This window comes from Apodemus sylvaticus, chromosome 4 (genome assembly GCF_947179515.1).
Source record: "Apodemus sylvaticus chromosome 4, mApoSyl1.1, whole genome shotgun sequence".
NCBI classification, from domain to species: Eukaryota; Metazoa; Chordata; class Mammalia; order Rodentia; family Muridae; genus Apodemus; species Apodemus sylvaticus.
This window is the reverse complement of record NC_067475.1, coordinates 27,016,560-27,044,212: the sequence shown is the minus strand read 5'-3', so window position 1 is coordinate 27,044,212 and position 27,653 is coordinate 27,016,560. Positions and strand designations below refer to the sequence as shown.

Here is a 27,653-nt window from a genome sequence, read left to right as displayed (position 1 = left end):
AGCTACACAGCTAGCAACAATTCTTTCCCCCACTGAAGGCTGTCTCCTCCGCTCAGAAAACTGTTTCCTTTGCTGTAGAGAAGCTTTTAAATCTCATTTGCTAGTTCTTGACTTCACTTCCTGAGCTGCTGGGGCCCTTTTCAGACGGTCCTTGCCTACGGCGGGAAGTGTTTTCTGTATGTTTTCCTTCAGCAGTTTCGGACCATTAACTTTTACATTAAGATCTCTGATGCGTGTTGAATTGATTGGTACGGCCGGAGCCGGGATCTGGTTTCCTTCCTTGAGTGCTCTATCCGGTTTCCCTGGCATCGCTCCTTCAGCAGCTATCTTTTCTCTAATGCACATTTCGGCATCTTCCTCAGGGATCAGGTGGTGACACTGCTCATTTCTGACACTCCTATTCTGCTGATTTACACGGTTTTGGTGTCTTAACATTTTCATCGCAGAGAACTTTTCACACGGTTAATTTATTATTATAATTTTTTATTTTCTATATTATTTGTTTACATTCCAAATGATTTTCCCTTTCCCGCTTCCCCCCTCCCCATAAGTTCCCTAAGCCCTCTTCCCTCCGCCCATTCTCCTATCAACCCCCTCCCACTTCTCTGTCCCGGTAATCCCCTACAATGCTGCATCAAGCCTTTTCAGGACCAAAGACCTCTCCTTCCTTCTTTTTGGGAGTCATTTGATATGTGAATTGTGTCTTGAGTATTCAGAGTTTCTGAGCTAATATCCATTTATCAGTGACTGCATTCCATGTGTGTTCTTTTGTGACTGAGCTACCTCACTTAGAATATTTTCCAGATCCAACCATTTGCCTAAGAATTTCATGAATTCATTGTTTTTAATTGCTGAGTATTATTCCATTGTGTAAATATACCACATTTTCTGTATCCATTCCTCCATTGAGGGACATCTGGGTTCTTTCCAGCTTCTGGCTATTATAAATAGGGCTGCTATGAACATAGTGGAGCATGTGCCCTTATTGCATGCCAGGGAATCCTCTGGGTATATGCCCAGGAGTGGTATTGCAGGGTCCTCCAGAAGTATTATGCCCAGTTTTCTGAGGAACAGCCAGATTAATTTCCAGAGTGGTTGTACAAACTTGCATTCCCACTAGCAGTGGAGGAGTGTTCCTCTTTCTCCACATCCTCGCCAACACCTACTGTCTCCTGAGTTTTTAATCTTAGCCATTCTGACTGGTGAAAGGTGAAATCTCAGGGTTGTTTTGATTTGCATTTCCCTAATGACTAATGATGTTGAACATTTTTTAAGGTGCTTCTCAGCCATTTGAAGTTCTTCAGGTGAAATTTCTTTGTTTAGCTCTTACCCCATTTTTTAATAGGGTTACTTGGCTCTCTGGTGTCTAACTTTGAATTCTTTGTATATATTGGATATTAGCCCTAGTCTACACAGTGAAGATCCTTCCCAATTTGTTGGTTGCCGTTTTGTCTACTTGACAATGTCCTTTGCCTTACAGAAACGTAATTTTATGAGGTCCCATTTGTCAATTCTTGATATTAGAGCATAAGCTATTGGTGTTCTATTGAGGAACTTTTCCCCTGTGCCCATGTCTTCAAGGATCTTCCCCAGTTTCTTTTCTATTAGTTTCAGCGTGTCTGGTTTTATGTGGAGGTCCTTGATACACTTGGAGTTGAGCTTAGTACAAGGAGATAAGAATGGATCAATTCACATTCCTCTGCATGCTGATCTCCAATTGAACCACCACCATTTGTTGAAAAGGCTATCTTTTTCTCACTGGATGTTTTCAGCCCCTTTGTTGAAGATCAAGTGACCATAGGTGTGTGGGTTCATTTCTGGGTCTTCAATCCTATTCCATTGATCTACCTGCTTGTCACTGTACCAATACCATGCAGTTTTTAACACTATTGCTCTGTAGTACTGCTTCAGGTCCGGGATACTGATTTCCCCAGAAGTTCTTTTACTGTTGAGATTAGTTTTAGCAATCCTGGAACATGGTTAATTTATTGCCAGGTCTTTGATTTGCTTATGTCGAAGCTATCGGGGATCAGGGATGGCGGTGACTGTGCTTGGCTGTCGCTTTTGCTGATTTCTTTCTCAACACGCTTACTATTGATACGGGAAGACCATGGGGTTTGTGTGGTGATTATGCACTCTGATCCTTGATCAGAGCTAAGCCTTTCCCATGCAGCCGTGGGGGTCTCGTGTGTAGGATTATATTGTCTGCAGATAGGACTATTTGATCGCTTCCTTCCTGTTTGTATACTTTTCATTCTCTTGTCTTGTCACTTCAGCTAAGTTTTCATGCATTATGTTGAGTGAGTGCGGAGAAAGGGACACCCCATCTTATTCTCCTTTCCAGGGAAACGTTTTCAGTTTTTCTCCTTTAGTGTAATACTGGTTATAGGTCTTGTGTATATATCCTTTAGTATGTTGAGATGCAGTTCTCTTATTTCAAGTTTTTAAATCATAAAGGGACAGTGTTTTGCCCAAAGCCTTCTGCATCTATTCGGATGACATGTAATTTCTGCTCTTGGGTCTGTTTACACCCTTCCGTGTATTGATTTTCATATGCTGAACATGCTTTGTTCTATAAATGAAGCCAACCTGATCATGTCAGTAATCTTTTTAATGTGTTGCTGAATTGGGTTTATATTATTTTATTGGGAATGTATGAATGAATTGGCTTATCCTTTTCTTTCTTTTCTTTTTCTTTTCTTTTCTTTTTTTTTCTGTTCTACTTTTATCTGGTTTGGTTTTAAAAGTAATACTGGCTTTGGAAAATAAGTTTGGTGATATTCTTCCCCGTTCTATTTTATGGAACAGTTTAAGGAGAATTTATGTTGTCTCCTCAAGTATCTGGTAGAATTCAGCTGTGATTCCGTTTGGGACAGGGCACTTCTCAGTTGGGAGGCAGTGTATTGCTTGTCTTAGATCTGTGTAAGTTGTTTATATCTACTTAGTTTAACACCAGCAGGTCAGATATACCTGTGAATGTATCCATTTCTGTGAGACATTCTAATTTGTTGGAATATATGTTTTCAAAGCATGCCCTAATGATTCTCTGGATTTGACCAGTATCTCTGGCAATGTTCCCCTGATTTTCATCTTTAATTTTAATAACAGAGTCTTCTTTTTCCTTTTGGTTACTTTGGCCTGAAATTCTTTAAACTGTTAGTAAAATTTTATATAACAGTCTTATTAAATTGCCTAAAACACATCAAAGGTAACATGTGTTTTCTCTGCAGTATTGCAAATACTGTTTTCTCCCATGCTCACCCCAGTCTACTCTCCCACTCTCTTGTTAAGAGTTAAGGCACAGAGGCTGGAGAGATGGCTCAGTGGTTAAGAGCACTGACTGCTCTTAGCCTGAGTCCAGAGTTCAAATCCCAGCAACCATATGGTAGATCACAACCATCTGTAATGAGATCTGACACCCTCTTCTGGGGTGTCTGAAGAAAGCTACAGTGTACTTACATAAAATAAATGAATAAATATTAAAACAAAGAAGAAGAGTTAAGGCACACGCAGAATGAGGGAGTAGAGGGAGATGCAGCACCCTGTCCCACCTGCTGCGTGGAGAAAGGCGGGAACAAGCATGCAGAGTCTGTGTGCGCTCTGCTCCTCCACGGTGCCCAGCACAGAAAGGAGTGGCCAGCCGCACTGTGCCCCTTCCCTCCGGTAGACTGGCACAGATGGCTGCCGTCATCTCAGAACATAGACGCCTTAAGGGAGGCTGGGTAAGCTGGCTCACCTGTGAGCTGCCGGTCTCCTCCACCTTCAGCTTGTAGGTAGGCGAGGTCGGAATGCACCAGAAGGCCAGGATTATAGCCCCTAATACACGCCTCTGTCATCCGTGCTTCCAGCGTTTCGAATACCTTTTTCTTAGTCACGTGGAGTATTCCCAGGTTTGCAAAGCTGGAGGAAAGCAGTAAGAGTAGCAGCAAAAAGAACCAGAAGTTAGGCAGGCCGCGACTGGAGAGCAGCATTGTGAAAAGGCACTCAGCATCTTACACAGACCTGAGTTAGATGAATTTCAGAATTCGGGACTCTATGTAATGAGAGTAATATGTGGCACATGCTGTACATGGCTCAACACTGTTGGCAGGGCTGGGTGCACGGTGTACTCAGCTCCTCAACATTTCTGCAGAGAGGCCTATAACCAGACTCATCGCATTGAGCCAGGCCAGATTAAACTGGGCCACTAAATGCGTTGGAGGTAAACTTGAAGCACCTGGGGTCTCAGAGCATATTAGCTGTTAAATCAGGAGTCATAGCGTATGGGGTACACTTGGATGGATGTTTTACTAGGGGAAGTTACTGTGGCTTCATCATGCTCTCACATAATGCACATGCTAGCATACATGATGACAGACTTCACAGTGTAACTCAGAGAGAAACACTTGTAACCAAGGAGAAGAAGATAGGACTGGGAGGGGTGAGAGGGTAGGAAAGCCAGGCAGGGAGAACCCAGACAGGACTCTGAGATCACAGCTGAGCCAGTCCTGAGGGAGGTCAGAAGAAGAAGTGGATTTTGAATATCATAGCTGCAGACAGGGTAAATGTGAAGACCCCATGGCAGGACCATGCTGGTGAGTGTGAAGACCCCCACAGCAGAACTACTCTGTGAGTGTGAAGACTCCACAGCAGGACTACTCTGGTGAGACTTAAGACCCCACAGCAGGACCACTCTGTGAGTGTGAAGACCCCACAGCAAGACTACTCTGGTGAGAATTAAAACCCACAGCAGGACCATTTTGTGAGTGTGAAGACCCCACAGCAGGACCATTCTGTGAGTGTGAAGACCCCACAGCAGGACCATTCTGTGAGTGTGAAGACCCCATAGCAGGACTACTCTGGCGAGAATTAAAACCCACAGCAGGACCATTTTGTGAGTGTAAAGACCCCACAGCAGGACCATTCTGTGAGTGTGAAGACCCCACAGCAGGACCATTCTGTGAGTGTGAAGACCCCATAGCAGGACTACTCTGGTGAGAATTAAAACCCACAGCAGGACCATTCTGTGAGTGTGAAGACCCCACAGGAGGACCATTCTGTGAGTGTGAAGACCCCACAGCAGGACTACTCTGATGAGTGTGAAGACCCCACAGTGGGACCACTGTGATGAGTTTGAAGACCCCTATTAAGACCCCACAGCAAGACCACTCTGGTGACTGTGAGGACTTCAGGGCAGGACCACTCTGTGAGTGTGAAGACCCCAAGGCAGGACCACTCTGCTGTTTTTGACAGTGGCAGAAAGGTAGCACATGGGCTGAGGGGTAAGGAGCAGAGTTAGAGGTGACAGATGAATTCAAAGAGAAACGTGAAGGGCCTGGGTCTCTCAATGACACATAGATGTTTGTAAGGACTTTTGCTCTGAAAGTAAAATAAATATTAGTAGAAGGAAAGAAAAGATATGGGTCAGTGAGGTGGCTAAGTTATTAAGAACACTTGCTGCCAAGCTTAGTGACACAAGTTCAATTCCTAGAACCACATAGGACGGGGAGAGAAGCAGCGTCCACAACTTGTTCTCTGGGCTGTGACACACACACACACACACACACACACACACACACACGCACGCGCGCACGTGCGCGCTCACGCACGTACACACAGCCTCCCCCTGATAAACACATAGATACAAACAAGTAGGCAGAAATACAAACACACACATACATGCACATGCACACACACGCACATGCACACACACGCACACACACAGCCTCCCCCTGATAAACACATAGATACAAACAAGTAGGCAGAAACACACACACGCACACACACACATGCACACACACATGCACAGGCACATGCACACACACAGCCTCCCCCTGATAAACACATAGATACAAACAAGTAGGCAGAAACACAAACACACACACAATACATACACATGCACACACACACACATGCACACATGCACTCACCCGCACCTGCACTCACCTGTGCACACAATGTAATACAAAACTACAATAGAAGAGATATGACAACTTGGCTGCACACATGAGAAAAAGCTACTTGCAAAGGTCATAATATAAACTAGGGAAAGCGAAGAGAAGAGGTGAAGGCAGAAGGAAACACACACACACACACACACAAGTGCCCAGCTGTGGAGTGAGTTCCAGGGACACACAGAGAAGTAAACATGGCGTATTCCACAGCTCTTTGAGGACACAGGTCTCCAGCCCTCCAGCACAGGCTGACATGCGGGTCCTCAGCAAACGCCCGCCGAACGCTAGAACAGAGCTGGAGCTCACGCACAGCTGTGCGCCCAGCCTGCCAATGAGCTTGGAGGTCCAGGCAGCCTCCAGGAGCAGCGGCTCTGTCTGCCCCTTTGGGCCTCACTCCTGTGCAGCCCACTCCCCTGCTGGGGCACAGGCTCCTCTCCTGGGAACATCTGTGACCATCACCTTAGCGACACTTCTTACAGGTAACCTAGCTTCACCTCCGGAGAAAGGTGTCGTGCTTATTTATTAAGTGATGATGAAGGAAGGATTTCTCTTAGTAAACAACACACACTGCCACAGGCCACAGTGGAGCAATATAGACCTGGACTGTCCCTCTAGAATTAAACAACCAAAGCACACGAGAAGACGATTGTCATGCTCTGGGGAACAGGTGACACAGAACAGTGATCCTAAAAAAAAGTGAGAGAGCTACTCTTACAGTGACCTGGCTCAATGCCCAGGCTGTAGGATGGGAAGGGGCACCCAAGCAACCAGCCAGTGTTCTGCAGTTGCAGAGACAGGCAAAGATGTGGGGTTAAGAAGACTAGGATTTATAGCCAGAGCATCACAGATATTCAAAAGTCTAAAGGAAACCTTAGGTGGTCATTGACATTTGTGAGAAAGCCCTGTTAGGATGGGGATGGGGGTGAGGGGTGGGGGAGGGGAAGCTACTGTTTGTTGTCATAGACCATACAGAGATGGATGGGGAAGCCTCAAAATATAGGAAGCATCAGATTGAATATTCAGAGGGTATCCTCTTAGTAATTGTGCCAACTCAACCCTAGTCTGAGAGAGAAAAAGACAGAGAGCAGGAATGGGGAGGGAGGAGAGGCAGTGACAGAAAATGTAACAGTTGAAAAGTTTTGCGATTTAATAAAAATGTAAATTCAAAGATCTAAGCAGACTAAGAAGCTCAAGCTTAAGAAGAAAACTATTCTCAAGTCCATCAACCCCACACGGCTACAACTAGTGCTGAAGAGAAGTTGGAGACACGGCTAGAGAAACAGTCACACACTGGGAACCGCAGAGCCGGGCCAGACTTACAGAGAGCTCTAGCTGGAAACAGGTCACGTCCTAAGACAGTGAATCAACATAAAACCAGGGCATGAAAGAACACATTGTCAAACTAGAATCTGCTGCGCTTCAGAAAACAACTTTGAACCGAGAAGATGAAGGGAAGACTTTCAGACATAAAACCAAAAAGAACTCATCAGCCTCAGATCAGCAACCTGGGGAAGTGACGCAGGCTGGAGAGGACGATACCAGATGGGAAGTGACGCAGGCCGATACCAGATAGAAATCTTGACCTATAAAACAGGACGAAGAGCGGTGCAAATTCTAATGTGTGTCAATAGAAGATTCAAGTCTCCTAATTTATACAATTTACTTAAAAGTTACTTTTTTGTCTAGGGAAATAAAAACCCCATAAAACAAACTTAAAAATTGTGGAATTTTTAATGCATGTAGATGTAACGTCTATGACATGGCCGCATAAGGCCTGGGTCAGGGGAGTGAAAGTTCACACACACAGCACAGAACATCTTCCTTGCAGTGACACCGTGCTCAGTGTATGATCAGCTAAGGTGGAGTTTGAGAGCGAATGACATTACCAAGGATGGAAGGGGATTATTTTGTAGTGACAGAAATATCAATTCATCAAGATATCTTAAGAACCCTAACTATTTATGCACCTGGTACAAGAGAGCTCACATCATAGGAAATCTTACAATAATGAATGGAAAAAATAGACATATCTATAATCGCATCGGCGGTTTCCACGTCCCTCTCCTGGCCGTGGACAGAACTAACAGACAAAAGCAGTAAGGACAGAAGACTAGACTAACATTCCAGCTTCCGGCCCGACTGACAGTTACAGACCACCTACTCTACCCAACAACGGTGAGCATGCTTTTAATATAACAGTGGTGGTTTTCTTAGCCATAAAATAGGCATCAGTAAATTTAAAGTGATACGAATTATATAAAATATCCTCTGACCACAATACAATTAGATATCTATAGCCAAAATATATCCACGTATAAAAAAATGTATTTAATCAAGTTTGGAAATGTAATACTTCCTTGTTGCTGCTGGGTTATGGGCACAATAGTAGCCCATTATGATATTCTTTTACTTCTAAAATATTTGAAAATTTTTACAATAAAATGTCAAAGAAAATGAGAGTAGATTATTATTAGCATTAGAATATGAGTACACAAGGAAGACGCCACTTTGGAAAAGGGCTTGGCACGTTCTTGTGAATATCATTTTTGTAGCCGGTATCTTTGTCATTCTGTTCCTCAATATTTACCCAAGAGAAATGAAAACTTATGCTCACAAGCAAAGCGCCTTATCTTCACTACCGGGAAGGAAACCAAATGTCCTTGAACAGATGAATGGATAACACACTGTAAGCCTCAGTACAATGCCAGGCCATAGTGATGGAAAGGAAGCAAGTATGGGTGCCTGGAGCAGCAACACAGAGGGCTTCTGTGCACGGTGCAGATGTGCACAGCGCTGATGTGCACGGTGCAGATGTGCGCGGTGCAGATGTGCATGGTGCAGATGTGCGCGGTGCAGATGTGCACAGTGCTGAGGGACAGGCTAAAGGGCTCTGGGCTGTATGCCCCTATGGTACATAATTCTGAAAAAGCAAAACCACAGTTAAAGAAAACCCATCTGTATCTGTGAAGACCTTTAGTGGAGTGGAAGGCGTGATCTGACTACAGAGAGGCACTGGGAGATTCTGGGCTTAGGAACCACTGCATACTTATTGGGAGTACTCATACAATTATCAAAATTCACAATCAGCTGGGCGTGATGGCGCACACCTGTAATCCCAGCACTTGGGAGGCAGAGGCAGGCAGATTTCAGAGTTCGAGGCCAACCTGGTCTACAGAGTGAGTTCCAGGACAGCCAGGGCTACACAGAGAAACCCTGTCTCGAAAAACCAAAAAAAAAAAAAATCACAGAAATGAACATTTGGGAGGAGGAATATTGCAGCAACGACATTTTAAAAACAGAAAGGCCACACTCACTAATAAAAGGCTGAAATCACAACCTTGCTTCTTCCTCTCATCTTCACAACACGGGAGACTTTAGACTAGCAATGTCAGCATTGTTTTAGAGTTTACTAAAAACCCAGGTCTCCATCCCAACCTACGGAATCAGAACTTTTCAAACAAACCTTTCAGTTAACTCTGAGGAATGCTGAGGCTGGAGAACATGGCTTTACCCTGCTCTGTGAAATCACATTCTCTGGGATGGTTGCTGGCGTCAGTTTTATATGAAGTGACCCCGACTGACTCAAACCTGTGGTCACCACTTAACACGCTGCAGTAGGCAGACATTTCATCCTCATCGTCATCTGGGAGCTACTGCTGAAGGTCTGGTGTGTCTAACACTGGGTTGGGGCTCACAAGCAGCCCCTCTTTGGCCTTTGATGTTTCAAAACTCAGACCTGGATTTCACAGCTTTTGACTCAGCGCACGCACCAACCTGGAGTGCACACTGTCTAACCATATTTGTCCAGTCTTCTCTAGTCAGCGCCTCTTCTGTGGGCTAGTGTTTAGCTACACAAAATGACCAATCTCCATTAGATTGGATCTGTAAAACAGTAATTTAATGTAGCAGTTCTCCTGAGGGAGCCCAAGGGTTCACCTGTGTGTTCTTATATCTATACATCTAGTGTGTTCTTATATCTATACATCTAGTGTGTTCTTATATCTATACATCTAGTGTGTTCTTATATCTATACATCTAGTGTGTTCTTATATCTATACATCTAGTGTGTTCTTATATCTATATATCTAGTGTTTTCTTATATCTATACATCTAGTGTGTTCTTATATCTATACATCTAGTGTGTTCTTATATCTATACATCTAGTGTGTTCTTATATCTATACATCTAGTGTGTTCTTATATCTATACATCTAGTGTGTTCTTATATCTATACATCTAGTGTGTTCTTATATCTATACATCATCTAGGGCAGCGGCTCTCAGCCTTCCTCGCGCTTCATCCCTTTAACACAATACCTCATGTTGTGGCTGGTGGCTTCCAACCATAAAATTAGTTTTATTGCTACATGATAATTGTAATCTTGCCACTGTTATAAATCTTAATATAAATCTCTGGGTTTTTCTATGGTCATAGGCAAGACCATTTGATGCCTAAAGGAGTTGCGACCAACAGGTTGAAAACCTCTGCTCTAGTGCTTACCAACTACAACATGCTACGTAAATCAGGGGGGAGGGAGGAAGAAAAAGAACTGTACATCTCTTTCAACCCAGGTTGCCAGGAAACAAACAGGGCGTGGTGACTTTTGGTGGACGCAGTAAAGTCGAAAAGCACAGGCATTTTCCACCAAATGAAAAATTTCAGAGAACCAGCGTGTTGCCAAAAATATTAACATTCTAGTCAAAATAAAATACTAAACAGGATCACTACTATTTTTTATTAAGAAAGACAATGAAGTCTAACTAAGCGGATAAAGGACAAGAGGCCCAATGAAAGCTAACTAAAGTTAATGACCCTAAATTAAAACAATCAAATCCATAATCAAACCCTAAGAGATAATAGTTCTAATACTGATAAAATAATTTGGAGAAATAGAAACTAAACTTGTTGAGATTTCAAAGAGAAGAAAAGGTGTGAGAGACACTGTAAGCAAAGGAGATTCTTTTGGATTTGATGTGTTCAAAGCCATGTGTCTTCTTGGTGTCATTTTTTACATATGTTGATATTTTGGATTGGTGCCTTGTTTGTGAATCTATATTCAGTCTAATCTGTATTATTGGAAAATGTTATCTTGGCTCTATTTCTAGTATTGACAAGTCTAAGAAATACCTTTGGCTGCCTTCCTAACCTTCTCATCTACAAGTCAGAACTAAATAAAATAACCGATGTTGTACCACAGAAAGATAGTGACAAGTTTACTCATGCTGTTTTATAACTTTAGCTAATGTGGGCTTGGTCTAGAGGGTTAAAGACACACAGTGCCTGAAGATAGACAAAGTCTGTGTCTTTTTGATTTTGTAAGGGAAGGAATTCAAGTCTTTAAAGTCATGCAGCTTGCCCCGTTTCTGTTGTGCACAGTGACAGGAGCAGAACAGGACCTCTGACTTCCAGGTTGCTTTTCCATCCAAGAGAAAAAGAAGAAAACACAGACACACAGATGAGGGAATCATGAAGGTGTCTTTCCAGAAATGCCCTGAGCAGGATTCTCCCAGCTAAATACCAAAAGGGAAAGTGAATGTGGACATTGTACAGTGAGAAATTCTTCTGTGGGAAGAGCCACTGTGGCTATCCACTATCACTCGGGTGGTATCTACTTGACAACATCTCTCCAAGAAGTTTCCTAACCTTAGAAAATCCCACCCAGCTATAACTGGATCAAACCACAGGGAGCAAATTCAGGAATTAGATGTCGAAAATGTTTGCTAAATACACAAATAATGTGCACTCTCAACTTAAGAGCTGCGTGCCCCACTATACTAACAGACACTGATGGACCTCCCCGCTCTGCTGGCCATACTGAATTTACCTCCATCGCTGCAGCCTAGGCGCCAGTGTAAATAACCATTAGCTCTTTTTAGTGGTGCTGCTGCTTCTGGGGAGCAACCCAGGGCCTTGTGCGTGCAGGGCAGGCCTCCTACCACACAGCAGCAGACACAGCCACCTTTAGTGTCTCCTAAATCATGAAAGATTATTAAACCCAACAGAGAAGCAGCACTATGCAAGTTTTATAATAATAAATATTACTAATAGAATTACTGATAGAAAAGTTCATGTGTAATTTCCTTAAGAACATACAATTGGGGCTGGTGAGATGGGGTGAGTGGGGGTGGGGTGGGGGGGTGGGGAGGGGACAGGAGGCAGGGTGAAGAAGATCTCAGAAGATGGAAAGATCTCCCATGCTCATGGATTGGCAGGATTAATATAGTAAAAATGGCCATCTTGCCGAAAGTAATCTACAGATTCAATTCAATCCTCATCAAAATTCCGAATCAATTCTTCATAGAGCTAGAAAGAGAAATCTGGAAATTCATTTGGAATAACAAAAAAGCCAGGATAGCAAAAACTATTCTCTACAAAAGATCTCCTGGGGAAATCACCATCCCTGACCTCAAGCTCTACTACAGAGCAATAGTAATAAAAACTGTATGGTATTGGTACAGAAACAGGCAGGAAGATCAATGGAATAGAACTGAAGACCCAGAAATGAACCTACATATCTACGGTCACTTGATATTTGACAAAGGAGCTAAAACCATCCAGTGGAAAAAAGACAGCATTTTTAACAAATGATGCTGGAGGTCGGTGTGTAGAAAAATGCAAATCGACCCATTCTTATCTCCTAGTACAAAGCTCAAGTCCAAGTGGATCAAGAACCTCCACATAAAACCAGACACACTGAAGCTTATAGAGGAGAAAGTGGGCAAGAATCTTGAACACATGGACACAGGGGAAAATTTCCTGAATAGAACACTAATAGCTTATGCTCTAAGATCAAGAACTGACAAATGGGACCTCATAAAACTGCAAAGCTTCTGTAAGGCAAAGGACATAGTCAATAGGACAAAACAGCAACCAACAGATTGGGAAAAGATATTTACCAATCCTACATCTGATAGAGTGCTAATAGCCAATGTATACAAAGAACTCAAGAAGTTAGACTCCAGAGAGTCAAATAACCCTATTAAAAATGGGTGCTTTGGTTTTTCTGAGAAAGGGAACAAAATACTCATAGGAGCAATTATGGAGTCAAAGTGTGGAGCAGAGACTGAAGGAAAGGCCACCCAGAGACTGTCCTACCTGGGGATTCATCCTATAAACAGTCACCAAACCCCGACAGTATTATAGATGACAAGAAGTGCGTATGTTATGACAAGAAGGAGCATGTTATGCTTGTCTCTGGAGGGGCCCTGCCAGAGCCTTACAGATACAGAGGCAGATGCTAGCAGCCAAGCATCTAGTGGGGTCCCCAATGGAGGAGTTGGAGGGTGGTCTGGAGGAGCTGATGAGGGTTTGCAGCCCCATGGGAAGAACAACAATGTCAGCCACCCAGATGCCCCAGGACTCCCAGGAACTAAACCATCAACCAAGGGGCACACATGGTTCCAGCCAAAAGTGTGGCAGAGGAAGGCCTTGTTGGGCATCAGTGGGAGGAGAGGTCCTTGGTCCTGTGAAGGCTCAATAGATGCCCCAGCATGGGAAAACTGAGGAGGGTTAGGTGGGAGTGGGTTGGGTGGACGAGCAGGGAAGGATGGGTTGGGGGTTTCTGGAAAGGGTATAACATTTGAAATGTAAATGAAGAATATATTCAATTAAAAAAAGAAAGATTAATAGGAAAAATGGAACATACAATTGGGGCTGGTGAGATAGCCGAGTGGGGCGGGGCCCGGAGCGAGTGGGCTGAGCAAGAGGGAGAAGGGAAGGGGAAAAAGAAGAAAAAAAGAACATACGATTATAAGATAGATTACAGCAAATCAGGAAATACACTAACTGATCAGCTGTCTAACACGGACAGTCACCCTGCGTGTCAGCTTTTACAGACTGAGAAACAGGACATCCAGGAGACAAGCTAAAGTGCACAAGCATCAACTTCAGATCTCTCCAATTCAGATACTTTTCTCCCTAACATCGAAACCCACCAGAGTTTAGTGACTTAGAGGAAAGCTCCTTCTCTCTGGGAGCTTTTCACACTTGACCATCTTCATCGTCACATGAAAAAATGCCTGGGAATTTAACAGCAGAACCACGGGGGGGGGGGGGGGGGAGGGGCGACTGGAACAAGAGAGTCAAACTTCATCGAGGCTGGTTAAGCAATTCTTTTCTTTGCACAAAAAGCACGCATTTGCTGGGATCTTTGCAGACACTACTTGATCTAAGATTAGAGAACTCTGAATGAGGCTGTACACAATTTAATAAAATTAACAAGAACGTATCTGCATGCAAGATGCAAGCACAGAGAGCACAGGCAGGTTTTCCTCAATCGCTTCTCTAACTCACTTCTGAGACAGGGCTATCGACTGCACCCAGTGCTTACTGACTGTCTCGTGAGCCCTGAGGAGCTGCTCCTTCCCTGCGGCCAGGCATTGGGGTTCCAGGTGCATCACTACACCTGGCTTTGGAGGGCAGTGAGAAAGGACCTCTCTGTGTAGCCCTGGCTGTCCTGGAACTCACTCTGCAGGTCAGGCTGGCCTCGAACTCACAGATGCTCCTGCCTCTGCCTCCAGAGTACTGAGACTACAGCTGTGTACCACCGAGTCTTGCCTTCTCCTGTTTTTATTTTATTAGTTTGGTTTTTTAACAACTGGATTTTCATGTGGGCACTGGAGCTCTGAACTCAGGCCCTGAAGTTTTGCACTGCAAATACTTTACCCATTGACTTGTCTTCCTGGCTCTTGTTTTAAGAAATATTTTAGTTAACTTTTATTTAAAACTTTTTTTTATTACATTTGTGTGTGTGTGTGTGTGTGTGTGTGTGTCTATATCTACCTTTGCTGCATGTGGAGGTCAGAGGATAATTTGTGGAAGCTAGTTCTCTCTGATTACGTAGGTTACAGGAGCTGGGCTCAGGCTGCCAGGTTTGGTGGGAAGTGTACTTATCCACTGAGCTCTGAGCTGCCCCCTTTGCTTTTTAAGAATCCAGAAAGCAGGAATCATCTGTATTTGATATGCCTGAATGTGTGCATCAGTTTTGCTGTTTAAGTTACTACTACATTGTCAGCTGTTTTAGTGTTTCAAGATAAGGAAATAGAAAACCTTAGCAGAACGAGTGCCTTTATTTTGGGTGTGCAAAGGCAGATGTCTGTGTGCCGCGCTGTGCACGGAGAGGTCCGGGGAGAACTTCAGCTTTGAGATGGGAATCTGATGTTTGTCTGCCGCACCAGGCAAGCTGATGGCTGAGATCCCAGAGTCTCCTATCTTTGCCTCCCGTGACCCTGCAGGAGCTGGGAGTATAAACGCTCACTCTCTGCACAGGGCTTTTATGAGAGGTCAGGGGGTTTGAACTTGGGCCATCACATTTGCAAAGTAAACTCTTTTAACATCAGCCTGTAATTACGTCTTATTAAATATCTTGTGATTCTTTTGAAATAAAATTACATCTATAAAATTTCACTGCTAAAAATGGTTGTATCTGACTGATCTTAGATGAATACACTGACTTCAATCTATTTATTACCATGGTGTAATGAATGCTCAAACCAATGTACATTTCTTGCTTACTTAATCTGCACACATTTTTTTAAAGTAGCACAGAGTTGAAACCATATTTACTTATCTGCTTCATGCCTCAAATGTTCCCACTAGAACTCGACTAAGAGAATCACAAATAGGTAAAACCAGAGCTGCATGTGGTGTACTTATCTCTAATCCCAGTACCTAAACCCTCAGGAGGTAGAGAAAGCAGGATATTTGTGAGTTCAAGGTAAGCTTATACTATAGTGGAGATGCTGTTGAAAGGAAGCAAAAAGCATCTCCATGGTAATCATTCCTCTCTAGTTAAGGTAGTTGTGGCACAAATGCCTCTTATGTCAAGGGCTTATGATATAACACTGTCCAAATCCTTGAGAGGTTAAGACTACAGATGCAAGGATTGTCTCAGGCAGTGCAGACAGCTGGTCACTTCTATTTCCTCAGCAGTGCAAACGAGAGTACATACTCTCCTGGTTTTATAAGCTTGAGCGTGTTTGACACCCTCTCAGGCCTTGCACAGGTCTACAATGTGAGGGGCTTATGGATTTCACATCCTCCTGGTCCCTCTCCCTCCCTACCACACTCCCCACTTACCCAACCACCATGTCCTTCGGGCCTGCGGTTACGGTGCATATGCCATCCTCACAGTGTTTGCCCACCAGGCTGTGGGCATGCAGGTGGATGTTTTTTCCATGTGTGACCAACTGAACGATAACCTTTGCAGGTCCCACATAGTTGCAAATCTATATGAGAAGCACATTGTCGACAGTTAGCATGTCTGACCTTGTTGTTAACAGGGAACCAATCAGCATAGATATAAAATTTTGCAATGTATACATACTTGACTATAGCTCAACTTAAAATAATATACAACGAACACATGACAGGATGGAAATAAATCAAAATGTTAGTGGGGGGGCGGTTGCTTATATATCCAGGAAACAAGCCACTGAAAACAGAGTATGTCTTGTTAGATGGGACTGTCACATGGGACCTAATGTAAGCGCTCCTTACTAACCAATACTGTTTCTTCTCTGAAACCTTGTCACGATTTTTGGAGATAAAAACTGGGCAAACCATGCAGGAGGAGGGGATGGGTGACTGATGAAGTAGGAGAGACAATCAGAGCGAGCCCTAACTCCTTGTCCTGTGATTAGGACAGAAAGGCGATCTTGTTCAGGGCTTGGCTCTGAAGGCTCTTGAAATGACCTAAGCCCATAGCGTGGCCCATGTCACCTACTAGGACAACCACTAGTCTTTAGTAGTTTTCTTAGGCATGGGCTCTGACATTTCTACTGTATATGACTGAGTTTCTTAAATAAAAAATGCAAACTTCCTGACTGAAAATTTGAAGGTTTCACGTTTGGTTGTTTAGCTCTTGTTTTACAAAGTTAAGCTTTCCACGTGATGCAATTATTTTATTTGTGTATTTTTAACATGATAAGAGCATCGATGAACAGGACAGGAGAGAGATGACAAAGCCTTTCTTGTCTGGTTGACCATCCCGACTTCTACAGTATAGAACTTCTCCTCAAGAAGGCCCAATATGAAAACCACACCATGAAAAACTTGGAGGCATTATTTCCCCTTCCCGCCTATTGTTAGAAGTGCACGAAGTGCATCGTCTCTCTGGATAAATGTCCAACGTGAACGTGAAGAGCCTGCATCTGCCAATAAAGCTTCTTGTAGAGACGCACAGCCTCCCTCAGTCTGCTCACGTCTAATGTCGTTACTACCAACTGGGCCCAGACTCCACTGAGGCCTGGCTCTGCAGTTTTTTTTCTCAAAATGGATTTTCTCCAGTATAACCTTTGATTGTCAGAGCTGAAAAGCTGATCCCTGCTGCTGTAACTCCCCAAAGAGTATGGAGAAGAGAAGCCACAGCCGTGAGCAATGGCCTCCCTTCTGGTCGGCGAGGCCGCTGCCCAGACACCTCAAGGAGGCCTGCCTGTCTGAACCCTGACTCAACATCATAATGGGTTGCTTCTGAACTCACCCCAAAAACTCATCAGAGGTTTTGAGCCTAGAAACTTATGGTGTCTGGAAGAGGATCTTTAGGAGGTAAAGTCAAATACACCATAAGAGCCAGACCCTCATCTATGGAGCTGTGATTTATACAGAGGAAGAGATACTTAAGCCAAGATGGCCTCTCTCGTTATGTAATTTCCTGTCTTGTCCTGGGCTTCGAAGTTCCCATCAGATGTGGCTGACCAACAACCTGAAGCCTCCTGGGGCTTCAAACTGTTGGCCAAGCAAACTTTAATTCTGTGTAATTTACTTGTCAGTTACCACAACATACACCGGATCAGGACACACTTCTTCCAGAGGGGCAAGGCCATCAGCAGGACCGCCTTCCCACAGTTACACAGTGGCCTCATTCAGAGGAAGATTTTGCACTAACTTTAACCTTGACTATCCCAAAGCACAAACCACTTTCTCAGGTACAGAACTTAAAAGTCTCTCTGATATTAAAATGAAGTAAATGTAGCAAGTAATCTTTCCTCACAGGCCAAACACCTTCCCAGTTAAACGTAGGACAAGGAATAGAGTCCTGGCCTTGTTCCAAGGTTGACACTCTTCCTACGTAGTCCCTGGATTGCTGATTCCAGCTCTGGATAATCACACCAGTCTGCTGACGATCAGCAGAGGCACCAAGTCAAGGGATTTCACTTTTAACTGACAGTGTGCACAGGAACGCAGCACAGAAAGGCTGCAGGAAGCGCTTCACTTGGGTGAAATCAAGCAGGCTTTCCACTTAAGCAGAAAGACCTCATCGAGGAAGGCCAGTCACTTTGGAAGCCCAGCCTTCTGAAGCTAAGGTGACAGGGTAGTTAGTCACTGGCACTGATGGAAAGAGGTGGGAGGTGCATTCAAAAAGCACTCACTTGTTTTTCTTACTACTACTGACTTCGTGGTTGAAGGGCGGCAAGAATGAGGAACTGGGACGACTCTGAGGTGAGGGACCCGAAAGAGCTACCAGTGACTAATGTGCTGTTTGATCCATCTGAAAGAGTGCAAGTCAGGATGGCAGCATTTGGTTTTTCCACAGACCACACAGTGAAAACAGGGAGGTCCCTGGGCTTTCTGTACTTTCCAAGATGCCATCTGAGAGAGAAAGAGCCTGAAGTGTGGGGACAGCTGTATGGCACGGGCAAACTTGACAATCATTTCTTGGAACCATCATTTATCATGCGATAGTGGCCAAGAGGTATTCAATACCAATTTAGAAATTTATTCTTGTAAGGGAATGTGGTAAGTCTCCAAAGAATAGTCTTCTCGAAGATAAGGTTTATAGAGGGCAGCTGTGTCTATGAGGAAGGTCTTTCTGAGAGCAGAATCTGAACAGAGACTCTTAAATACGTCGTAAGCACTCAAGCACAGGTAAGAAGCCAAAGGTGCCACCCTGCATGGTCAGCTGCTCAGAATGGTAAGAGTATGGACTTCAGAGACAGGAGAGGCTGGGGGTGGGGTGGGGCAGTTCCACCTTGCTTGGCCTCTTTACCTGGTCAGTGAGACAATAATGCTCAAGGAGCAGCGGTGAGGAACAGATAGACAATCAAGCGTACAAAGTCTTCACAGCACGCACAGCAAAGGAGAGGACAGTCCTCCAGGGCTATCTTAGTCGTTACTGTCAGATACTCCCTCACTTGGGGGCCCTTGAGTACTACCACACCTGCCCAAGATGATGTTTAAAATATCCATTTGAAGCGAGCGGCTGGAAAATCGCCCCACTTCTATTCCAAGGGGAAGATTTTTTCCAATTTTTTTTCCTATACTGCAGTGTTTTGTTTGTTTTATATAATTACACTTATTTTCTTTCTTTTGCTGTGTTTTATTTTTCTAGAAAATATGCTGTTACTCTAGCGTCAGCTGCCACTCTTGGGGACCACCAGACTTTCTTGGCCTTCCCTGATGGAATAAGAACTACAAGTCATGGGCTTAGGGCTGGCCCTTAGTCAGCCACACACTTGTACCTCGGAGAGCCCTGGCCTACCGTGGAAAAGCGCCTGCTTTGTCTTCAAAGGGGTTACAAGAGATAAGTGGTCTGGAACTTCCTCAGAATCAGAGTTTCAAAAGTCAGGCTGCTCTCTGGGCAAATCTGGCTCAAGTACTTTGACAGAAAGCAGAAGCCGCAGAAATGTAAGACATCGCACATAAAATCATTCTTCTCTGCTGAGTTTTCTTTCGAGCGTCCTCAGGGTTCTACGGGACCTGGCTCTGCTTGTGAAGCCAACTTTGTTCTTTACCACGCAGGCCACGGTTAGGTTAAGATCTCTCAAAGCCAGGCTCGAATCCCCCGACTGCTGGGGGTGACCTGTGTAAGCTTCTCCGCCTTTAAAATCCAGTTAATGGCACAGTACCACAGGATTGTTTTAAGACTGAATGAGTTAAGGCAACACTTGGTTCCTGATGGTATCAACAATCCCAGATATAAACAGTCTCGTATCTAACCCATTACTTCACCGAGAACTAAAGTTTACCAATTTATTTTGTACATGCTGCCAAGCCCCCCTTCTAATTGCTCCACACTGTAGAAGGTCAGGGAGTGCAGGTTTCATCTTGGTCAGAACAAGCCTGATGCCCTTCTCTCACGGAATTAAACAGCAGAACAGACACTGATCCAATAACTTCAACAATACACGTAAAACCTAACTGCAGAACTCAGCAAACAGAATTTCTAATAGTGTCTGACACGGCTGGGGAGTGTCAGCGGGAGCTTCAGTGTGACTAACTAATGGGCCTGAGATTTGAAGGCAGGGCTGAGTGGAGTAAGAAGGGGGTTAGGCGGAGGATGAGGCGGCTTGGCAGACATCTTGGCGGCTGAGAGCGTGTGTGCACGGCGCTCTCAGTCTTCCCCCAACCCCCACCCTTACTCATGAACACTGCATAGGAGATCCTTTAAGTAGCTGCCCCAGTAACCGGTGTCCCTTCTGTTTCCCACTGAGCATGGTACCCACTCTTTAATGAGGAGACCTAAGCCTATCTTCGTAACACCTTACCACAAATCACAGGAGCCAGGAGGTGGCCGGTACTTTAGCTTGCACAGCCCTGGTTCTTCCCCAGTGGGATGGGGTGGTGGTGCCCTGAACTCAGTTGCCACCACCTTCCCCAAAGCCTATTCACATTCCCAGGGCACCAAGGCTCAGTTATTTTTCCCTAACTGGCTTTAGAGCACTACAGCTCCGCTTCATCGATCTGAGCACAGGAATAGTTACGGAAATGCCTGCCTGTTCGTTGGCACTGGCGAGGTGTGTGGTGAGAAAGGCCTCACGCTAGCTGTGAGAAGAAGGAGCAAGAGTTCCCGTGTCTTCCTGAAAGTCCTTTCCATTTAAAGAAAAAAAAATGCTATAGCTACTCTTAAGCCGGGACACTTAGTCTTCTCCAGTCAAATCAAATTATAAAGAAGGAGGGAGAGAGGCAAAACAGTATATTATTTTAATAATGTATGTTTTCTCAAGGATGATAGGGAGTGAGTTTACTGTTCTCTATTATTTATTTGGGCAACCAGGAAGCATAGATCAAGCTTGCTCAACAAGATTACAGCTAATGGCATAGAAAGTACTCGCGGCGTTGGTCTCGCCTCGCTAAGACAGGGATGCTGCCTTGATCTAATCCACGAGCAAATCCCAGCTCTGCAGTCTTACAGGAACCAATAAATAACCTCTGAGCCTCATGCTTCCTGGCTACAGCTGCCAGCAGCTTCCTGTTACTCCGGCATGGTGTCTGGCCCTGAGGAGCTTTTCTTCCTTCCCTTATCTATGGAGATCATCTGGGCCTTCTGATGACCCCGAGATAGGCAGGGTTGGCACTAGTGCCCTACCTTGCAGATAAGAAGGCAAGTTTAGACAGACTGAGCAATTGATGTAACCTGAGAGACAGCCCAGATACAGAACACAGTGGGGTTCGTTCTTAGCCCTCTGAATATTGGTGTGCTATTGCAAAGCAGAGGACAGGATACTCGAAAACCTCTTTGACTCATTCACCGTTGATGGCACACTTATTCCTTCAGCAGGATCCATGGATTTGCACTATTCCCGACATTCCCTACTAGTGTGATCAACAGCTAAAACAGCACATGTAGCTCAGGAGTCAGGCTGCGACTACAATGGCAAACCACCACCCGGATAGGAGGGTTTCATCCAGAGCAGGCCAATAAAACCTCTACCTGCATACACCCCTGCTCTGAAAGAGGGTAACACCTCTACCTGCATACACCCCTGCTCTGAAAGTTTCATCTCATCATGCCTTGATGCAGTGTTTCCTTTATTCTTTTTGGTTTCCTTTTGATTTTCAAATCTATCACATGTATCATAAATATGTAGAGGTCAAGCTCTCCTCTCAGTACCTCAGTTACAGGTCGATCTCAATGCTTTGGTGACATGTGACAACTCCTCACCTTTGTGTGGGTTACTAACCACGATTGCAAAAGAACATAGGAATGCAACTTGTAATCCGTAGATGGACGGGGTTAGAGATCTTCCCGCTTGCCAGCCCTTTGCCAGCTGGACACACTTTTAAATAGAAAGTGAAGTGTGAAGCGGGCTCCCTGGCGATGCTTCCTCTTCATTACTTTACTCTTTTTACTATACTCTTTGCCTTCTCAGTTCTTCTTTTGAAGAAATCAGAAAATAAATAAAATCAAGCCAGATCTTCAAAAGAAGCCCCAAATAACCAACCACTTCTCAGCAGCGCAGGCTACCCCCTGTCTTTCTGCCTGCCTCCTCAGGACCTGCGCTGAGTGGGTTTTGTTCAAGTCAGGACATGCTGAGTCACCATTCCTCTGCTCAAAATTCCCAAAATGGTTGGAACTGGGTTCTGAGCCCAGGGTCTCAGCACACAGTTGTATGAATATATGATCACAATTTCCCATGTTAAAGAACAGAAGTAAATGAAACATTTTAATGTCTCTAGTCTTAAAAGTCTTTACAGCAGCCGAGGAAGCCCCAGGGGTTGCGGGAAGCTGATTCCCATTTCCTCTGGGACCGTGATTCTTGTATTTCCAATGTCTCTAGCAGGCTCTGCTGTTCCAGAACTTGCCAGGTGAGTTCCTACCAGAGAGCTTTTGGACTTGTGTTTTCTGCTGGGACACTGCTCCAGGATGTCTGCTGCCTTCTGTCCACCTCCAGGCTGTGCCCCACCAACTCCTTTCTCAGGCAAGGGTTCTTGGAATCTTCCTCCACCTAAGGTCTTCCCACCCCACCCACTACTCTGTCCTGCTTCTCTCTATATATGTTAATAACTGTTAGGTAGGCAGCACAGTTCCTATATCAATAATGCCCTATCTTCTACGTGAGAATGGAAGAACTGTAAGAATATAAGCATTTCTTTCATCTGTCCTTTCTATTCCCTGTGTTCATAATAATTCCTGTTACTTTATCCTGTTACCATGTGCATAACTAACACGATAGGGCTAAATGTTATTTAGCAAAGACAAATTACTAAAATGTAAATGGTTGTCTTTTAGATAGGAAGAAATTAAAGTGATATATGCTTTTCCTTTTGCCTTGGATCCTGATACAGCCTCTCCAACAAGCTATTTGAGTTATAATGTGATTATTAAATACCAGAGTAAAACATGAGTTTAAGTGTGTGTCTACCTAGGACCCTGGTCTCATCGCTAGACTAGAACTGGTACCGAAGCCTCCATAGGAATCAGGGCAGCCGTGGGAACGGACTCTTCAGTCATTACCACCAGAAAGTCAAGTTAGGCCGACAGCTCTCTGGTGAAGTCAGACTCCTCCTTTGCCTCCCTCCTGTCTCCTGTCGGCTGCGGGCCTGAGGCCTGCTGTCTCCTGCACTTGTCTCATATTGTTTTCTGTCCATTTATCTCAACTTCTGCCAGACTTGCAGGGTCTACAGTTTTGTTCCACCCCAATTTCTCAGCCTCACAATTCCTCACAGAGAGCAGCAGTTTTCAACCTGTGGTCAAGACTCTTTGGGGGGGCTGAGCCACCCTTTCACAGGGGTTACCTAAGACCATCCTGCTATCAGATGTTTACAGTATGATTCATAACAGTAGCAGAATTACAGTAATGAAGTAGCAATGAAGGTAAGTTTATGGTTGGGGGGTCACCACAACATGAGGAACTGTATCAAAGGGTCCCAACATTAGGAAGCAGTGTATTAGAGGATCCTTCTCTGGTGGACAGCTGTATCTCCCTCAAAGGTCTCATCCTGATGTGATATAGGGCTGTACTTCCAAGACCTGAAACTGGTGGGTCCTCTCACCATAGGAACACAGATGTTAGGGGCAGACAGACTAGCTCTGAGTCCTAGACCCTCCATTACCAGCCGTTATCAGGCCCCGAGAAAGTTACTTAACTTTTGACTTCAAATGTGAATATGAAAACATACTCTTTGAGTTTTAACAAGGATTAATAAGAGATAATTTAAATTCCTTAGAACAGTTCTTGAAGCAAAATAATTCTTCTCTATCTCCTCTTGCTCTCAGATATCTGCTGCTGGGGTTTTCTATGATTTAATGAGAAGCCTCCACACGGCCTTCCACAAATGTCTCTCCTTTCTGTTATTGAAGCTCAAGAATCCTTCTCGTCACTAATTCAGAGAACTGCGTCTGTTCCTTTTCCCAGGAAAACTGTTCTTGTTTTATCCACAGTATTTATTCTAGATCCCCTACATTACTCACCACCCCTACAAAGCACCTAAATGACCCCCTCCCTTAGTTACCACATAGCACCTTAGCTTCCTTATTCTAAAACTAGCAGCCCTTTCTTGACGATGATAAGTAAAGGTTATCATTGATTCAAACACATGGCGTCAGGTGCTCCAAGAAACCAGGACCGGTGTGGGGCGGGGTTTGTTGGTTTGTTTCATTTGATGTTTTTTCTAAGTCTGTGAGAAAGGTTCTTGAAAGACTCTACTCACTCTGGCTTGAATTCCACTCTTTCTCTACACCAATTGTTCAAGAACAAATCTAGTTACGAGGGAGAACCATCTTCTCAAATCAAAGTCTTCTGAAAATTAGGTACGTCTACTCGTCATCAAATAAAGGTCTCGACTGACTTAAGTTTCCAAACCCACTAGTCACTTATTGTTTGCCCCACGACAATCCCTGAAACATGGCCCCTCTGACCTCCCTTCTCCCCCATCACCAGCTGCTTGGCTAAGTTCCCCTTCTCAAGGAGCAGTCTCACAGGCACTGGTCCCTTTCAAGGATACTTTTCTGCAGCAGAATTATTCACAATTCCTATCAAACCTTTGAGATTCCCATTCTGAGTCTGCTGATTCTTTTTTTACAGGTACTGTTTGCTCTAGCTAGACTGATATTTTAAGATACAGTCCCAATGCTGGGCAGGAATCCTCCTATAACCACTCTCCATGGTCTCTTAAGTCTCTGGTCTCTTTCTAGAAGTCATCACATCACTCAGACATCCATCCACAACATGGAGTCGACTCATCTATTCCACATGACACGAAATTAAAGAACAGGCTGGACAGATGGCTTATGGGTTAGGAGCCCACACTGCTCTGCGGAGGATCTGAATTTGGTTCTTGTGTCCACGTTGTTTTGAGAGGCTCACAACCACCTGTAAGTCCAGCACCACTGTGATCGGATACCTCTGGCTTTCCTTGGGCACCTGCACTCAGACGCATGTGCTCTGGCTCTTAAAAGGTAAACAAACAAACAAGCCCCCAATACCCTGATGTTCTCATCTCCCCAATGAGCAGATGAGCATGTGTGACCATTCATTCCAGCCCTTAGCAGGAAGCCCTTCTGTTCAGAACAGTTTGTCCCTCGATGTGCCCAGGGCTGAACTAATTACCTTCCTTCTTAAACCTACCTTTGCCTCCCGGTAAACTGAGCAACTGTACCAAAACCTCCCTAGTATGTGGGAGTGCTCTGTTTCTCATCTCCACTTCACTGTCAAATTTCTGGGCAAGGGCACTTCTCCCTCCCCCTGCCCCTCCCCCATCCCCACCCTTGCCCCTCCCCTGCCCCACCCCACCCGTCCCCCAGCCTCTCCCCCTGGCTCAGCTCTTTCCTCTGGTCTCACTGCCTTAGCCTATCCATCTTAGCTTGAGCTTTAAGACTAACTCAAAAGGACCCACAAAGCCCCTCCAACTGCTCACCAGAGGCCTTTCCTTCCCCAGCCCCTTTACAGACAGCCACTAGGTTTGTGCTCTGAAGCACAGGGATTAATGGTGTCCATTACCACTATATTAAAACTTCTATGGCTGACCCATTTTGCTACAAACAAAAAAGTCTATCCTTTTACACAACTTGTCCTTATTTTTGTTTCGAACGGTATTTCACCTGCTCCCTTTCAAGGATACTTTTCTGCAGCAGAATTACTCACCATTCCCATCAAACCTGTGAGATTCCCACTCTGAGTCTGTTGATTTTTGGTACTGTTTTCTCTAGCTAGACCGATGTTTTAAGATACAGTCCCTAGCCGGGCGGTGGTAGCACACACCTGTAATCCCAGCACTCTGGGAGGCAGAGGCAGGCAGATTTCTGAGTTCAACCTGGTCTACAGAGTGAGTTCCAGGACAGCCAGGGCTATACAGAGAAACCCTGTCTCGAAAAAAACAAATCCACCCCCCCCCCCCCAAAAAAGATACAGTCCCAATGCTGGGCAGGAATCCTCCTATAACCACTCTCAATGGCAGGCTTACATAAGCCAATCTTACTTTAGAGGTATAATATCACGTATGCTTTTATTAAAAAACAGTTGTAACGAGGCCATTCTTATGCAGGCTGTAGCCGGTACGGAGCGGCAAACACAGCACTCGAGAGAGTACCCCACATTCTGGAGATACAGAGCCCATGCCTTCTGAATGTGTGCTGTTCAAAGATCTGAGGGATGAGGAAAGCAGGAGGGCGAGGATGGGAATAACCAGCTCCTGGGCGGAGGCCCGAGGCCCCTGGTACCTCTGGGAGCTGCCGCAAAGGTCTCTGCTGGGCAGGCATGCCTCATTCACTAATCCCTTTCTGGGACCCAGAAAGCACTAGCAAAGGTGAGCCCATGATGCCAAGCAGCTTGTGAAACTGTGCTATCATGTCCTTGGCTGGAAACTGAAATCAGAAACACTAGACACTGGAATATCTGGGAGAATTTTGGGAACCCTTGTATTCCCTTGGGCTGTTCCACTTATAAGCATAAATAATTTATCATTTATGGAGAGACGAGCAGCAGAAGCGCTCAAGCATCTTCAAGTCTCACAAATTCAGCTCTCATAATTAAACCCTGGGAGACAACATCCTGACTGTGCAGGGGGCAGGCTGGGTGGGACGTGGTCCGGACTGGTTCTAGATAAAACAGAAGTGAGACTGGGTGGAGGGCAAGCTCCTCACCCGTCACCACCAGCAAAGCCCACCAGGGCAGCACAGGCAGGTTCCCACGGTCCAGAGATGAGGCACCATTCTCCCAATAGGAACTGCCCCGGCTCACACTAGGAACTGCCCCAGCTCACACTAGGAACTGCCCCAGCTTTACACTAGGAACTGCCCTAGCTCACACTAGGAACTGCCCCAGCTTTACACTAGGAACCGCCCCAGCTTTACACTAGGAACTGCCCCGGCTCACACTAGGAACTGCCCCGGCTCCACACTAGGAACTGCCCCAGCTCACACTAGAACTGCCCTGGCTCCACACTAGGAACTGCCCCAGCTCACACTAGAACTGCCCTGGCTCCACACTAGGAACTGCCCCAGCTCACACTAAAACTGCCCCAGCTCACACTAGGAACTGCCCTGGCTCCACACTAGGAACTGCCCCAGCTCACACTAGGAACTGCCCCAGCTCACACTAGGAACTGCCCCAGCTCACACTAGGAACTGCCCCAGCTCACATTAGGAACTGCCCCAGCTCACACTAGGAACCACCCCAGCTCACACTAGGAACTGCCCCAGCTCACACTAGGAACTGCCCCAGCTCACACTAGGAACTGCCCCAGCTCACACTAGGAACCGCCCCAGCTCCCAATAGGAACTGCCCCAGCTCACACTAGGAACTGCCCCAGCTCACACTAGGAACTGCCCCAGCTCACACTAGGAACTGCTCTAGCCTTGCAGCATTCCTTTATGTTTCTAAGTCAAGGAAAACTGTCTACAATTCCAGCTGTGATTTCAGGTTTGAGGAAAATAACAGGGATGTCCATAAAAAGTCTGAATTGTCATTCTCAAACTTACAGAATGCTAAGAAATTTCTGTTTTGGTATAAAGGGAAAATGATCCTGTCTATGCCAAATGCATTTTGTATTTTGTGTCAGGTAG

General features: G+C 45.0%; 1 protein-coding gene across 2 annotated transcripts in view; it reads right to left on the bottom strand.

Annotated features, from left to right (window-relative positions):
* The window catches only part of Nfkb1 (nuclear factor kappa B subunit 1), a 113,747-nt gene that overhangs the window by 32,371 nt on the left and 53,723 nt on the right, over nucleotides 1-27,653 (bottom strand). For both annotated transcript variants that reach the window (XM_052179168.1, XM_052179169.1), the window contains exons 7-8: nucleotides 16,010-16,158; nucleotides 3,737-3,900 (exon numbers count right to left, since the gene is read on the bottom strand). In XM_052179168.1, coding sequence (XP_052035128.1) covers nucleotides 3,737-3,900; nucleotides 16,010-16,158 — 313 coding nt within the window. The remainder of the gene's footprint in view (nucleotides 1-3,736; nucleotides 3,901-16,009; nucleotides 16,159-27,653) is intronic.